This window comes from Anoplophora glabripennis, unplaced genomic scaffold (genome assembly GCF_000390285.2).
Source record: "Anoplophora glabripennis isolate ALB-LARVAE unplaced genomic scaffold, Agla_2.0 scaffold270, whole genome shotgun sequence".
NCBI lineage: Eukaryota > Metazoa > Arthropoda > Insecta > Coleoptera > Cerambycidae > Anoplophora > Anoplophora glabripennis.
The window spans coordinates 19367-35851 of NW_019416411.1; the positions used below are offsets into that span (position 1 = coordinate 19367).

The following is a 16485-nucleotide window of genomic DNA, read 5'->3' on the forward strand; positions in this document are numbered from 1 at the left end:
GAGAAATATACAGGGTGTATAATGTTAGACGTGTTAATGGATTCTATGCGATGAATTAAAAAAAAATCTATAAATATAAATGTTTTATTTTTGAAATATATGTGGTCAGGGTATGAACATGCTCCGATTTTTTTACGTTTAAAAGCATTGGTGTCCAGAATTAAATTATTGGTATTTCTCTGTATTACCTATTTATTTCTCGTGAGACTATTTCAAATTTGATTTATTTCTCTCTTGAAAGGGTATGACAGTTCTTTCTCAAGTCAGCATTAAGAATGGCAAAGAGCTGAAACTACAAATGAATTTGTAAGCTAAGCTGAAAGTTACAAAAAATACATTAGATTTTTTTGCAAGTACTTGCTGGCGGATTTTTTTAGTTTGCAAAATCAATATTACTTTATATGTTATTTAGTCTAACAACGATACCAATAACACAGAATATAAGTGTTTAATTCTGTGCCAATAATTCTAGTCTCCCTGTACATAATAATGCATACAATTTTTACATCCTAAAGAGGTGATTGAACTATTTCTTTATACCTCAGTACGCTATTGCCATGTGGGTGAATAAAAAAGGAAAGATGAATACTTATATCTGGCTATTCACACCTTTTCTCCTAAATAAATAAAACACATATTCAAATACTACCTTTAACATGTTTCATCTCTACTGTTAAATTACCTACATTTCCTTTACTGTGTTTTTCCTATCAACAGTGTAGGATGTACTCGTACTTGAACTAGATGTGTCAGATATAGTTGAAATATAATGTGTTATTAAGGTTAACCATTTCTCATGTTTATAGATTTAAAATTATCTGTAGGTAATTATTTTAAATTAGTTTAATTGTCAAATTATTGGGAAAATTAAAATAGTACCTATTTGCAAGGAAAATTCTAATGAAACTTGGCAACACCGCAAATGGTGAAGCTTTGTTTTGATACAGTAGATTGTTTAATGTTTAACGACTGAATTTTAATTGGGTACAAACAAATACTTCGGTACTTTTTGAAGAAATTGTGTGAAATTTGTGAGTGAAACTGTTAAGTTTTCGATAAACATAAATTATCGCCTACTTATTTTCCTTGTTTGGCTTACAAAAGGGCAGAAGCCAGAATTTTGGACGCGCATGGTTGTATAAACTAAGTTTTAAAACGGGTAGTACGAATAAAATCAATAGAAAGGCCAAGGGCCTAGCCAAAGAAGCTTTGAAAATTTATCAAGTTCAGGTACAACTTGTGAAAGTTTAGTTAAAGGATAAAGTACGAGTAAAATCGTATTTTGTCATAAAAAAATGAGTAACGTTAATGAAGAAAAAAGTGAGGATAAGAAAAATATTGAAATGGAGGAAAGGGAAAAAATGTTGAACGCTTCAAATAAGGCCCACGAAAAAGAAATTGATGTTGAAAATTCAGAAGAAAAGAAAGGTATTGCAAAGGAGATTAAAGAAGGGATGGAAGTGAAACCAAAAAAGATTCCTATAGGAGGTATCCAGATGCCTGGATTTTTTACAAGAAGTAAATCAAAGGAAAGGTGCAAGGTAAAATAATAAACCATAATTGTACTTATCTAACAAATATCTAGTATTTTTGTTATACTTAATTAGGATGCTAATACTTAGGTATGTTTTATTTTTTATTTATTAACATTGCATACCTACAATTTTAATATTCTATCAACTCATCAAATTTTTTGTCACAACTAGAGTTTAGGCACTCATCCAAGGCCGCATCTAAGGGTCTACTTTAATAGTAATATAATTACCTCGATAATTACTATTTTCGCATAGGAATTAATAAAAACTGAACCACTTTTCAAGGTGATTTCCAAAACTTGCTACTCATTTTTGTCATTTATGTAAAAAATGAATTATCTTATTCATTTTAATTTATCTGTGAGTAACTTGCTGATGTGATTCTTTTTCAACTAGTTATTAAGGATTTGGGAACACTGGAATATGTTCATCTTTTTTTAACAGGGAAAAATAATCTATTTTTTTTAAAGGAGGATAGTGAAAATATGGAACAAGAAGGGACAGACCTCATTGACAGAAATACCGAAAACAAAGATGATTCTCTTAATTCTCAAACAAAAATTAAATTACCAAATCCATTTAGAAAATCAAAAATCGAAGAAGAAGGTACAGATATAAAACCTATATTTTATTATTCTGAATAGTTTCTAATTAACCATGTTTTTAAGGTGATAAACCGTCAGAAACCAAAGAAAAGAAAAAACTTTTGGATACTATAAAATTACCGTTAGTATCAGTTTTTCCCAAAAAGAAGAAAGAAGGAGAGACTTTAGAAAGCGCACAAGCAGAACTGGCTTCCATGGAAACATTGGATGAGAAAAGTTCAGATGACAAAAATGATGAAATGAAAAATGTTGCATTGGACGACAAAAAGGACGTGGAGATGCAAGGTCCTGAAGATGTGACAACATGGAAAGATAAATTGGGAACATACAAAATTGCGATCAGTATGTACATTTTTTTTATCTACATTTTGTCGAGAGGAGTGAAAAATTTATACATTAAAATACTAACTTTTGTTATTAATTTTCATTAGGTATTATCTACTATAATTTTTGTTAAAATATTTATCAAGTTACTCAAACATTGCTCAAATTTTTTAAATTAACCGTAATAATAAAAGTAAAAATACGTCGGAATAGCCTGTATATATATTTAAAATTCAGTCCTTATTATTTCAACTTCTTTTTAGGTGCCTTACTGGTATTTTTGTCGTTAATAGCAATCATAATATTCATTGCTATTTCTGGTAATCGGGTTAGCAATTCTCCTCCTGTTAAAGATGGACGCTTTGTGGAAACGATAACAAGCTGCGGAAAAATTGAAGGGTAAGTTTACAATAATTTACACGCATAATGTTATTAATAAGCTCCGTGGGTCAATTACAGACATCGCAGGGTCTGTAATTGTAAGTAATTGGATCTGTTCGACCACATACTATGTTACAATCAGAAATACACATAAAACATAAAAATTAGGTCATATATAATAAAAATATTCAGTACGGCAGCTGTAAGAATTTGAGTTGATCACTTTTATGCATTAAAAGTGTTAAAAGTCTAATTTTTTTATTATCATTATTCTGTTTCAGTCTGTTAGAAGACAGTGCATTTGCTTTCCGTGGAATTCCATATGCACGCCCTCCTACAGGAGATCTACGGTTTAAGTATGCCCAGCCTTTGAATAAGTTAGAATATTGTTGGAACGGAACATTTTTGGCTCACAATGCCACTGATCTCTGTCTTCAAATATTGAGCAATGGAACCGTTATAGGAAAAGAGGATTGTTTGACACTAGATGTCGTAACGCCATATGTTCGCTACGACAACCCTTTGCCAGTAATAGTGCTAATCGGTTCAGAAAGTTTAATTGGAGGTTCACCGGGAAAAATGAGGCCGTCAGCCCGTTACGCAAGGTCCAGGGATGTCGTGTTTGTACGTCCGAATTTCAGACTGGGCGTACTTGGATTTTTAGCTTTAGAAACCCTTTCAAAGTCAGATTATCCCAACACCTCTGGAAATTATGGACTGTCTGATATTCTATTAGCACTGCAGTGGGTTAAATTAAATATCGAACACTTTGGTGGAGATCCGAAATCTGTAACGCTATGGGGTCACAGGGCTGGTGCTACCTTGGTTACAGCGCTGTCGACAATGAGTGACGCTCATAAATATTTCACTAGAGCCTGGGCGTCTTCAGGTGGAGCTATTTATCCCAAGAAACCAGTAGTCCACTCAGAAATCGACAACAAAAGTTTTCTTGGCGCGGTGCAATGTGAAAACGCAGAATGCCTGAGAGGAGTGGATGCAGAAAAATTAGTTTCGGTGGTAGAGGACACTTGGAGGAAGCCTCACCCTGATCTTCCGTCAAAAGACGAAGATCCAAGTAGAAGACATCAGTGGCTGGTAAGTACTGTTTTTTATTCACGGTTATTGTTTTTTAATAATGATGTATTTTTAATGTGACATTAATTTGCCAACCGTTTTAATAAGGTATAAGCGGTAAACAGTTGAATTTTTAAATTTATATTTTTCTAATTTATTTTTAATAGAACGAGATCAGAAAATGGTAAAAATAAATAATGGGCAAAAACTAAAATCATAGAATATAGGGTGTGGCGTGTATAATCTATAAAAATTAAACTACAGCTTCCTGACCGTATTAGTAATAGAAAAGTCTTATACGAAAAAGTTCTATTTTCACGTTTTTTTTTTTGTAAATTAATGTTCAATTATGGAGCAAAATATTTTCTCTGAAACGGTCCTATCTGTGTGTTGTACGATGAGTTATGTGCTGTAGACCAGCCGCGTAAACAAATCGTCGTTGGAAGATAAAAAGATACTTCTCAATTTTTGGGGAATTTTTCAATGCAAAAGTAGAAATTAAGAAAAATAGATATTAAAAAAAAACTGATATTTTCTTATTATAATAATTAATAGTAATTACTATCTTAAATGCATTATTGTTACTGCAAGAGTTCATAAACAAAACCACATCTCTAAGCATCTGTAGTTGCTAACTGCGTGCATTAAACAAACTCCATTAAAATATGGAACAAAATGAAATAAAACTTCCCATTTCTAGAGAAAATGTTGAAATTGATCCCCATTAGCGCGGATACAGGCATGGCACTGACGCACCCAATTTTGGCGAATATTTTCCCAAATTCCAGGTATTTCCCTAATTGTGTCAGCAGCTTTAAGTATACGATTTCGCAATTCTTCCACCGTAGCAATTGGAGTATTGTAAACCAATGACTTCAAGTGACGGGTGAACGTGGTGGTCACGGCACAGGACCAAAGCATCCAGTCTGAGGAAACATTTCATTCAAAAGTTTCGTTACTTCTCGAGTACTGTATCTTCATCGCGTATTATGCCAGCCCAAATATTTACCAATAACCGATGTTGAAAATCAGTTTCCCTAATCACGTGAGGATTTTCATCGGCCCATATGTGCATATTATTGAAATTCATTTCATCACGGGTAAATGTCGCCTCATCTGTTACACAAACATAAGCAAGTCTACTTGATTGACACATTCCTATAAAAAACATCTGCAAAAACGCATTCGTTGATCACAATCCGGGGGTAAAATCTGTTGAACTGGTTGCAGATGATAGGGATGCAACAGCTGGCGCCTTAAGATGCGATGTATAGTACAAGATGAGGTTCCTACTTGCTGTGCGAGTCATCGAGTACTAATCGTGGGGTCTTCATCAAGATTTTCTAATTCTGCATCTTCAACATTAAGCTTCACTTGCTGACTACGTCCTTCTCCTCGAGGAATAACACTTCCCGTATCTCGCAGCCCTTGAACGCACTGTAGGATTGTATTTGCACATGGGGGTTGACGTTGCGGCCATCGTTCCTGGTACAACCTAATCACCTCGAGCACATTTTCTCCGGCTGCACCATACACTAACACCATATCGACATGTTCGGAAATAGTAAATGTATTGTTTTCTCGGTACATTGTAAAACTAGTTGGTGCACAAACTAAAAAAATTAAGCAAAGTAAGAAATAAGAATCTCGTTTTTAATGTAATCGGCACGCTGCTCTTACTTTTTACTTCTTTATAAAAATTACACTGTCACTATTGTGGAATTACAAAAAAAAACTTTTGTCCGAATTCTTTCACTTTTTAACACTGATGGGTCGATGGATGATGCTTAATATTTAAAAATTAAGTGAATAATGTACTCAATACAAATACAAAATCAGTTGACTGCACAATTTTTTTGACAAGTAACCTAACCTTCTTTTAGTATTACTAGTATTAGATTATACCGACTTAAATTATAAGGTTGTATCTCGGGTCGCATAAAAACATTTCCAAAGTTTTTAATAAATGACACAGGGTCGGCCTTCATTTTCGTTGAATAAATAAACTTTAATTTACAAAAAAAACACGAAGATAGAACTTTTTCGTATGAGACTTTTCTATTACAAATATCATCAGGAAGCTGTAGCTTAATTTTTATAGATTATACACTCCACACCCTGTATAATGGTGGGAAATTCAATTTAATTTTTTTTAACATTCTTAAATTTGGTTGACAATATTTTTTTGTGACGGTAGTCACCAAAAATTACCAAAATAACCGAAGTCAATGCCATAAGTGACCAGCAGCATTTGAAAATTACCAGTGAATATTTAAAATGATAAATTTTTACGAATATTTCAGTAATTCCTTTAAAGTCATTATTTATAGTTTTCGATAATTATTTTTCTTATAGCAATTTTACACAATTGATATACTTTATGACTTTGAATTAATTCATGAAGAAAATGTAAGAATCGAATTGGCTCTAATTTTTCAACACTTTTTTTAGTGAATTTTGATTACATTTTGATTTAAAAATATAATGCCAACAGTGTTTTTTGGTAGAATTGGGCTAAATTTCTCCTTTCAGGGATTTGAATTATCGATGCCAATTCACTTGTTGGAATCGATGCTTTCAACTTGTTCATGATTGATTCCAAATCTGCCATGGTGGTGTCAAAATTGATAAATGCCACTCAATTCCGTTCTATTAATGATACAAAAACCGTTGATTCAACTTTATAATTAAGTACTTGAGATATTTAATTATTTGGTTTATTTTGTACAAAAATAACAGTTCCTTTATTTATTTTAACGAAAATGTCCCATAAGTTTATGATCAGTCACAATTAACCAGTGTGATGCGACTTTTATAAATCCTAATTCATATTTATAAACAAATACATACTTGCAATAACAAAAGCGGATCGGTGGATGGAATGGGATTTGTTTTCTATATCACCTAGTTCTCATTCCCCACAAATCGTTCGCGTTGAAGCAGTGTCAGATTTGTGAATCGTAAATCCAACACCATAGGAATTGAATTCTTCGAATCTATCTTCGGTATCTTTCTTTTGGAACGACTTGTTCAGGACCGACATAGCTCTATTTTTTGGTAAAAATCATTGGTTATCATTAAACACGATTTAAATTGGTTTTGATCCTCATAACTGTACCCATGAACACCATTTTACCACCAAATTCCTTCTAATTCCTATACCACTTGTTACTTCTTTACTACTTTAAATCAAGAATGAACTACAATATATCTTCATGTTACTCTTATTTATTTTGACAAGAGGAACGAATTTTGAAAGTTTATTGCATCGTCCCTTTTACATTGTACATATTTTACATGGATGGTGTGTTTCTTTAAATATTTTAATAAGCAATTGTAAACACGGATGGTTAACAAAAGATATAGGTTTTAGATGGTAGAATCCTCAAGGAACATCCTGCGGATGTGTGGTCTAAGGACGAGGATTTGCCGGTACAGCTGGTAATAGGTTCTACCGCTCACGCCGGTGGTTCACAAAAGCTTCTATTAAAGCACAAAGTTTGGACTGAGGAACTCGTTAAACAGCATGTGAAAGAATCATTCTTGTCTGAAAAAAATCTTACCGATGATGCATTAAAAATGTATCCTCCTACATACAAAGGGCTAAGTGCGATGATATCCGATATAAGGATAGTCTGTCCGCTGTTCGCTATATCTACAGAGATGCATAAAATACCTTTTTATGTAGTAAACCAAACTAGGTTCGAACAAGATATTGCGGACATTGACTCTGATGTAGACGCAATATTAGGACGATATGAACCAAAAACTCCCGAACAGAGGCGATATTTCTCAGCAATGCAAGGTTTGTTTTACCACTATGTTTGGCATGGTAAGATTGAACAGAATATGATCGGTCAAAAAGTATTAGTAGTTGGCCAAGATGTCCTGCCACAAGCTTCATATTCTCATTGTGCTTTTTGGATTGTAAAAAATGTTTCGTCTTATGCTGCATTAGATTAATTTTATTCGTATATTACAAATAAAGGGAGGCTATATCTGGATAAATGAATCTGTAACAGCAAATTTTTTAAAATACGAATCTCCAAAATAAAAATACTCATATTTTATCGCTACCTGGTATTATTATGTTTAGTACCTGCCACTATAAACTAGATAGTGGAATAAAGAGGTATATTAGTACTTCGTGATCTCATTTAAACTTTTGTCTAGATATTCCTCCTAATCATATTTTTTTGTGATTAAGTTTTAATGATACAACGGTACATAACAGTAACAAATATTTTTTGTATGTAAGTTTCATGGAAATTTTGTAGCTGTGACTAAAAATGCTCATTTGAGACATTTTTAATATATTCTTAGGTTTTGTTGACTCAAACCTACTTGTAACTATGAAAAGATTTTGTTTTACTTGCCAACATTTATTTCAATATCGTAAGATCTCCTAGCTGTGACGTATTAATGCTCATTAATTTAGGATTTCAATTAAATATATAATATATTTTACACGTTTACAAAATTTAAATTATATGCGTAGGTTTGTAACAATTTTATGTTATACATATACAATTTTTTTTTTAATTTAGCAGTTATGCCAATGAATTTCTTCTTTATAAAATTGCTGAATAATCGGTATATAATTGATGGACTCGGTTGGTAATTTGAAATAATGCGGAATATGTGGAACAAACCGAAGAGACTTAAAATAAGACTAAATTTATTTAAAATTTTTACGTTTTTACTAATAATACTTATTTGTGAGATTATGTTATAGTACTTATATATTTTATAAGACTGACTTGTCTTGAGCCCATATATCTGCATATTATTTCAAAGCCTAACCATCTGGAGACCTTACAGGTTACTCTTAATTATTTTCTTTGGGAAAATGGACAATAAAAGGGATATACACTTTTATAGAGACTGAAACAGCAATACAAAATACACATCGCTATATATCGCTTACTACTCCAATAAGCTGGCAAACACCCAAAGAAATAAAGAAAAAACTGAAACTGCAACAAATAACTCTTTAAAGGGGTATATCTCTCTTATTATATCTTTTCTAAATAAGTTTATAACATGTTTTCAGTAAGAAAAAAAAAATGTGACCAAGACTTTTTCTCAGAATTAGAATTTTAGCTGTAATATGTTTTTCTTAAGTATTTTAATTAATTTTGTACAAGCTCTATTAACCATAATTTAAACAGAGAAATTTACTGTATTTACTGAAAATCTAAAAATAAGGTTTTTTAACTTAAAAAATAACCGACTGATAAGAAATCGTACTAGCTTTTCATAATATTCTCATATTAATAGACTGAGATACGAAGGGAATATATTTACAAGTTACAGTCCTGAAAAGAAAACCACTCTTCCAAAGTGGAATCAACATCAATTGTTGTTGCAATTATCGTCTGCCAGTTTTATATGTATATTAAACAGAAGTTGAAATATTTTTGAGAAATACATTATAGCAACTGTAGCGTAGCTGTAAGTTAGTAGTAACTCTTAAGGATTTCAGGACTGAATATTGTAATTTTCCAATTTGTTATTAATTACGTTAGTACCACATAAAGGAATGCAGTTTCCCTATCATTTTTTAAATCCAACTGGCAACATTCGGGTTATTGAATATTTCCTGTTTTTACTCACATTTGTCTGGTTGTGATAGCTTTTCATATTTAGCTACTGAATTTTTAACTAAATTTTATGAATTATTGTCTATTAAACTTCACCGATCACCTTCACCTTCAGAACAAAAGTTATTGTAATTTCCTGAGAAGACAATTTTTATTTTTAAATACAACACTGACTTTTTCATTTAAATAGTTTCTTTAAACACCTAATTTTTTCTCTTTGTCGACTACTAATGCTATGAATAAAGGATTTTTCAGTTATATAAGTAAAACTTGTTTAGAAATGTCTTGTTTTTAATGAATTACCACTTGCTCAATAATTTGATTCACTGCATATTTGAAGTTTCTCCATCAGTTGTTCTTATGTCTGAGGCTTTTGAAAGGCTAACTGCATTTCTATTTCTAGTACCATGTACTAACTGTACAAAAACAAGAAAACTAGGAAACTTCTTCGTACATTTCACTAAACAATGAATTCTTTAATGAACAAGCAACGATAACATTCTTTTTTTCAAATAATTTAAATTTATTTTCAATACTGTTTTATACATCAAACCCTCACAGTGGTATTCACAGTCACGTGCTTAATAAAGGCTATTGGATTTTTGAAGTGCAAGAGACGGGTTATGAATACCACTGTTAGATATCCAGCCACAGTTGGTGCATAGTTCTAAGAATGATTTTCTGTAATTATATACTATTTTCTTTACCACATTTCACAAAGAATACACCTTAAATATTATTAATAAATCTGGTAATGTAACATTTTCACTTGATATGGAATGTTGTCTTGAAAAGTCATACAATCATGTGCTTTAAAAAAGATAATTGGTTCAATTTAATTTTGTTTGGCTTCGTTTTCCCTTATCATATATTTTTGAATATATATATTTCAATGTCGAAATATAATAATACATTACCAATTCTGCTACATTTAATTATAATCTCCCAAGCCAGATAAAATCAGTGTATCAGCTTAACTGTATTGCAAAGTACTGTCCATAGTCTGTAATCTATGTAACTAATTATTGTATAAGTAAAATAATTTATATAAATTTTACAATGTACCACGAGAGTTTTTTTTTCGACCTACTTTTTCCTAAAGAATTCCTTGAAAGTGTCTTACGAAGCAGGCCTGGATTGGCCCACCGGGCCGATGCGCCTTTTCCCATAGGTTTGACGCCTTGTGCTGTCAAGGCACCTACATTTTTAAAAAAATCCGATAAACTGATCACATCATGCATGGAAATTGGAAAGACTAAAAATGAAAAAAAAAAGAATGACCAGGGAAGTTAATCCCCAGATTCCCAGGGCAAATTCAATACAGCTAAACCCTAGATAGGCGGGGCAGAGCGAGTTCAATGCTCGTAAGACCGGAGACAAGCGACTTAAACCCTAGATAAGGGAAAGCGAGTTCAATACTCGTAAAACCAGAGACAGGCGACTTAAACCCTAGATAGGCGGGGGAAAGCGAGTTCAATACTTGTAAAACCAGAGACAGGCAACTTAAACCCTAGTTATAGATATATTATAATATATCTACAATTTTTCTTCTTACAAACGATATCTCAGAAAACATGAAAAATTGATATAAGCTACTATAAGTTCGTTTCTAAGTTGTTTATTTTCAAGTACTGAAATAAAAAAAAGTTCAGATGAATCTACATAAAACCAAAAAAAATAAAAAAAAATTAACATTCGAAAACAAAAATTAAGGTTAAGCCTTAAAATGAAATAAATATTATGCCACGGTGCTTCGCACCGCGTCTCATTCATAGCACTTTGCTAGTCTTGAAGAAATTAATTTTTTTGAGATAAAGTGGATCAATTTAGATAAAATTTTGCACATGGTTTCTACTTATTAATTATTATTTCTATACTTAACCATCGAAACGATTTTCTCAATAAAACAATTTTAATCAGATTTTCACTAAAAGCCAAAGTTTGGTTAAAACCATACACATTCGTTTTTGAGACATCACATGAAAAGAATGCAAAAAGTACGTTAATATAAACAGTATAATTACATGCAGAAATAAATAATCGCAATTAATAACCCTAGATGTAATTTTTATAAAGTTTTTTTTTAAATCATTAAATGGTTTAGAGAAAGAATCGTATTGCCAAATCAGTTAGCAGCGGTTTGTTACTTATTGACAAACAGTCGACAATTAATATTTTATTTTTATTTAATAAATAAATAAATGAAATTATTTATTTTTATTATTTGTCTGTCTTCAACAAGGACAAATGTCCTTGGTCTTCAGTTAATAGGATTTTTAGGAAAGTGTTTTGAATTCATTTAAATTAGCCTTTACCTTTAATATAAAGTATAAGTAAAATTCTTGAATTTATATAGATTTTTGTGTTAATCCGCATCTGGTCTATTGCTGCTTTTGCTACTTTAACTTGAATTGTGAGCTTTTCGTCATGAAAAGTTTTATAATTTCTAATGGTATCTGGATGAAAACACCAATTCTGTCATGAATATATTTATTATTAAATAGTAAATTATAAATATGAATTTTAAAACTAAATACACTTAATTTGTTTGCGGTAAAGTACCTACAGAACAGATTTTTTACCCTTTGGAACCAATATCTACAATTATTTTAGAGAAAATAATAGAGATATTGAGTCCTTATATACTACACTACAATTCAGAAATAAAAAAAACCATGGCAAGTATCTACCGCATATCTACATATAGCTTCCGAGTATGTTCCATACATCGTTTATGATTTACAAATAGAATGCAAATTTTAATGAAAACTGTATGTCTAATATTGCACTGGATTTATGTAAAAACCCCGTTTTTAACGCATTAGCTTTGGTACTCTTTAGTAACAGTTAAAGAGTAAGTATATGTATTGTCAAATTAAACACAACTACATCATTTCTAATAAATTTTGACTAAAGAACCTATGAAAGATAAGCAAGCTGTATAATTTCGTGCTTTAAGCTACCTACAAGGAATTGAAACTATTAAATGCATATTTATAATATCACTACTACTGTAAAAAAAGCCTGATGCATAGCATAATCATAAATCAAGTGCAATAACGTAGTTTATCGCCAATAAACCAAACTTCGTACAGCCGATTTACAGAACATTTAAATTGTAATAAGCGCTACTTAATAATACTCGTGTGGTGATCTTCTTGCGTAATGTCTACCTTGTGGTCTTACCACGTCTAATTCAACATAATCATCGGCGTAACGGGGCGGTTGGTGGTGATACGGCGCTGGTCCATGAGCTGGTGCCATGTATCTGGGATCCTCATAAATGGTTATGCGCCTCTTGCTTACCGGAGGTTTATGGTAGGCTTCCATATGAGGCGGTGGCGGAGGAGGATGATGGGGATATCCATAAGGAGGTTTGTCCATATATTGTTCTTCATGGTATCTACCGGTTTCACCATAGTCATTAGCGGCGTTCTGCTTTCCTGTATTTTCTCTTCCATCATAATAGTTGTTCCGGTGGTACTGTTGTCTGTCTCCGTGGTCTCTATCATATGCCCCCGCTTGGTCATACAGTCCTCGTTTAGTGCCTTCGTTTGCGTAGTGGGCATTGTCCATGTTGCCAACACGATGACGTCCTTGGCCCAGATTTCCATAGGTTCCTGAGGATTTGCAATAAAATTTATATTAATTGATGGGACTTGCAAACAATTTCAGTATAGATTTTTTGATGTTTCAAAAGACATGATGCCCTGTTCAGAAGAAAATATATCTGGTTTGAGACAGTCTCCCTGTTATGGAAAGGTAAGTTATGAGGATTAAGGGCACAACGAAATTTGAAAAAAATATAGCAAAACTTAGAAAAGAGACATGTGTCATGTGTTAAGGAATCGTAAAAACTCAAGATTTAAATACTTACCTTTCTGAGTCCTGTACATGTACTGATCCCCTTCATCAGCAGCATCATCAAAGAAACTGGAGTTACTTCCTTGTTCGTCCTTGTGGTAAGAGTTGGTGAAACCTGACTTGTGATGTCCTTTTTTGTGTGCGATTTTATTTCCAACGTCAGAGAGACTACCGCCCCCGTTTTGGAAAAATTGTTCTTTGTTCAGGTGACTCTGGTCTAGGTGATCTTTCCGTTCACCATTTTGTTCAGCAAAATTTCCCGAGTCGGCGGAGGCTACGTGTTTTCTTTCGTTGCCTCTGTTGAAACCTTCGTCGTCCTCAAAATTTGAAATTCCTGGATGAAAAAGAAAAAGCAGGAATCAACGATTTGAAAACATAAATTATATCACAGGTTTTAAAAAACCACAGAGGTAATGCTAATCTATACAACACACCATATTTTGTAGCAGTAAGGAAATTAAAATCTATTTGAAATTAAAATAAACTTATAATTTTTTATTTTGTACTAAAAGTCTAAATGTTTTCATATTTTTGTATTATTGAATTAACTGTAAAAGGAAGTTTTCTGTATAATTTTACATGACTAAATTTTCCAACAAAAAGAAATCCTTATGTACAGGAACAAGGACGAATTCTGTAAACAGGCTCTTTAGAAACACGGACGAATTCCATAAACACGTCCTTTTAATTCCTTTGTGGAATGGTAGATGCCGTGTAAGGCAAGTTGGAAAAGATTGAGAAGATACTTTTCCTTGGTTGGAAATGTGTAAGTAGTGGGCACAATGTGGCACTCTATGTTGTCTAATGTTGATAATAATAAGACCAAGAAAAAGTATTTGAAATACACTAGAAGAATAAATTTAAAAAAATTAGAATATATTTTTTAAGTCAATTTTGGAAGTCCGCGGAAAAATATCTTTCTGAAACACATAACTTAATTTTTGGCGTGAAGTGTTCAAGCCAAAAGCTCACAGTTCGGATAATTGATTAGTTGTTTATTCATAGTGAATTCCATCGAAGGTCTTTAACGAATCCGTGTAAATGACATCCGCGAATAGTTGTTCTCAACAATGTCCGTTAATTTAACCTAATTAGCTTTCAACGAGTCATGATTGTTACGGTTTTTTAAAAGGATTTTTGTCATTATGAGTTCTGCGAAGCTATTCGTTTAAGTTTAGCAATTAAATATCACAATAGTATTGGTGTTAAATATTTGAATTAGTTTTCGCGTTGGTCATTTATGTATATCAGATGAGTGGCAGATTTCTAGTTCTATTACTGATATTGGTAGATGAAATTTAGATTAATATGTCGTTAGTGATGGCAATGAATAACTCGTACAATTTCAAATGTATAGCCGAAAATAATTTTGGGAGCATTTAAATATGTATGTACCTATCTTTTATTTTCATCAGTATAGAAAGATGATGTGACCATTTGTATATTATTTTTTGAAATTTTCGCAGCTAAACAATTCCTTATGTTCTTTTTTGCTGTAAGAGCCTTGGTTTATTCCGAAAACTTAGAACACTAAAAAAATTTACAATAAAGGATAAGAATTACTAAACATTATCACTTAAAATTGTAAGATATAAAACATATAATAATTATAATTTTATGTACGATTATAATCCTCGCTTATACAAAAATGTACCAAGAATAAGAATTTTGCAAAATTATACCGACGATAAAGGACATCATACAATAACAACCTTCCCATATAATTTAGTTTCACCATGCAGCAAATTTTCTTTTATTTTCTGCTTATTTTTACAGCTTTTCAAGACTTTTCTAATATGAAATGAGGCAAATGTTGATATTATGGAAATTGCAAAGCAATATACAGAGTACAGAGTGCTTCCTAAGTATACCTAAGTGTAAAAAAACTTATTTCTTGAATCATTTTGGTCTTAAAAACCACGGTTTCTAAGATCAAATTGCTGAAATTTAAGAAATGTATGACTTGCTCAAATTTCTAAAGGTTTTTAAGTAGACTGATTAACTAGGTTCCATTCTATAAAAAAAAAACAATTTTTAATTTCTCTGCTGATGATTTTTTTGGATTTTTGAACAATGCAATAGTTGATAATCATATTTTCGCGTAAAATGTTTTTGGATATTTCTATAATAATTGAAGCGATTAATTCGTTAAATTTTTCTAAATCAAGGAATAGTTTCTTTTATTTAATGGTTCTTTTTTGCCACACTAATAACAAAATAATTACAAAGTATTTAAAAAAATAAATAAGTAACCCCTAAAATTTTTATTTAACGAGAAGTATTTAAAAATGACGGTTAAATCTTAAAGTTTCTTTTGTTTCTCGTTTGTAAGTAACATATTACTTATCAAATGTACACATTTTTAAAACTGGAAAATTATATAACTATTGCTATTTTTGATGGTATTAGAACTGAAATTAATTTAAAAAAATCATTAAAATTTTGGTAATCATTTAATATTTTTGGGAAATAACATTTTATTACAGTCACATAATTTAAGAATATGAGGGGAAGTTAATATCTGGTTATTTTAGTGGATTATTAAGTGGTTTAAAATTTGGTGAAAATTTACTATTTTTGGGATTTAATTTTTTTTTAGTGGCAATAATAATAATTATACGGTAAATAAGTAAATGTCTAGTTGACACTTATAAGATTAAATATGGTCTAAAATTTGCTGAAAATTTACTAAAAAGGCAGTGTTAAATGAGTTAGTATAAACATTTAATTTGATCTCAAAATAAATTATTGCACACTAGATATACGGAAAAATTGATTGCAGTGAAAATTATTTTTAATTTTACCATTTTGAAAAGAACGACTTAATGTTGTTTCGGTAAATATTAGTTTAGTTAAAATAAAGCAAGAAAAGTCAGGCGAAAATGTAAAAATTAAATCTATGCCGTCGGAAAACAAACTTCTTTAAAAAATTCTTCTTGGTGATAATTAAATCACTTTGTTTCCGATATTTTTATCAAATTTCGCTTTGTAAAAACTGAAATTCTAAATGACGAAACGACTAATAACCAAAGTATGTAAGTAATTTGAATTCTAAAATTTCGTATGTTATTTGACATTAAATATTTTTAGAGAAATATA

General features: G+C 31.3%; 1 protein-coding gene across 1 annotated transcript; it reads left to right on the forward strand.

Annotated features, from left to right (window-relative positions):
• Positions 1-985: 985 nt before the first annotated feature.
• Positions 986-10570, forward strand: LOC108911251 (neurotactin). The gene is made up of 6 exons (XM_018716139.1): positions 986-1541; positions 2006-2141; positions 2204-2482; positions 2728-2863; positions 3127-3940; positions 7286-10570. The coding sequence occupies exons 1-6, from the start codon at positions 1296-1298 to the stop codon at positions 7880-7882; spliced, it is 2208 nt and encodes a 735-aa protein (XP_018571655.1). The 5' UTR covers positions 986-1295; the 3' UTR covers positions 7883-10570.
• Positions 10571-16485: the final 5915 nt, after the last annotated feature.

Coding starts and splice junctions, on each gene's coding strand:
- LOC108911251 (XM_018716139.1), top strand. CDS start 1,296: ATGAGTAACGTTAATGAAGAAAAAAGTGAGGATAAGAAAAATATTGAA. Junction 2,483..2,727: donor AACATACAAAATTGCGATCA/GTATGTACATTT, acceptor ACTTCTTTTTAG/GTGCCTTACTGGTATTTTTG. Junction 2,864..3,126: donor AGCTGCGGAAAAATTGAAGG/GTAAGTTTACAA, acceptor ATTCTGTTTCAG/TCTGTTAGAAGACAGTGCAT.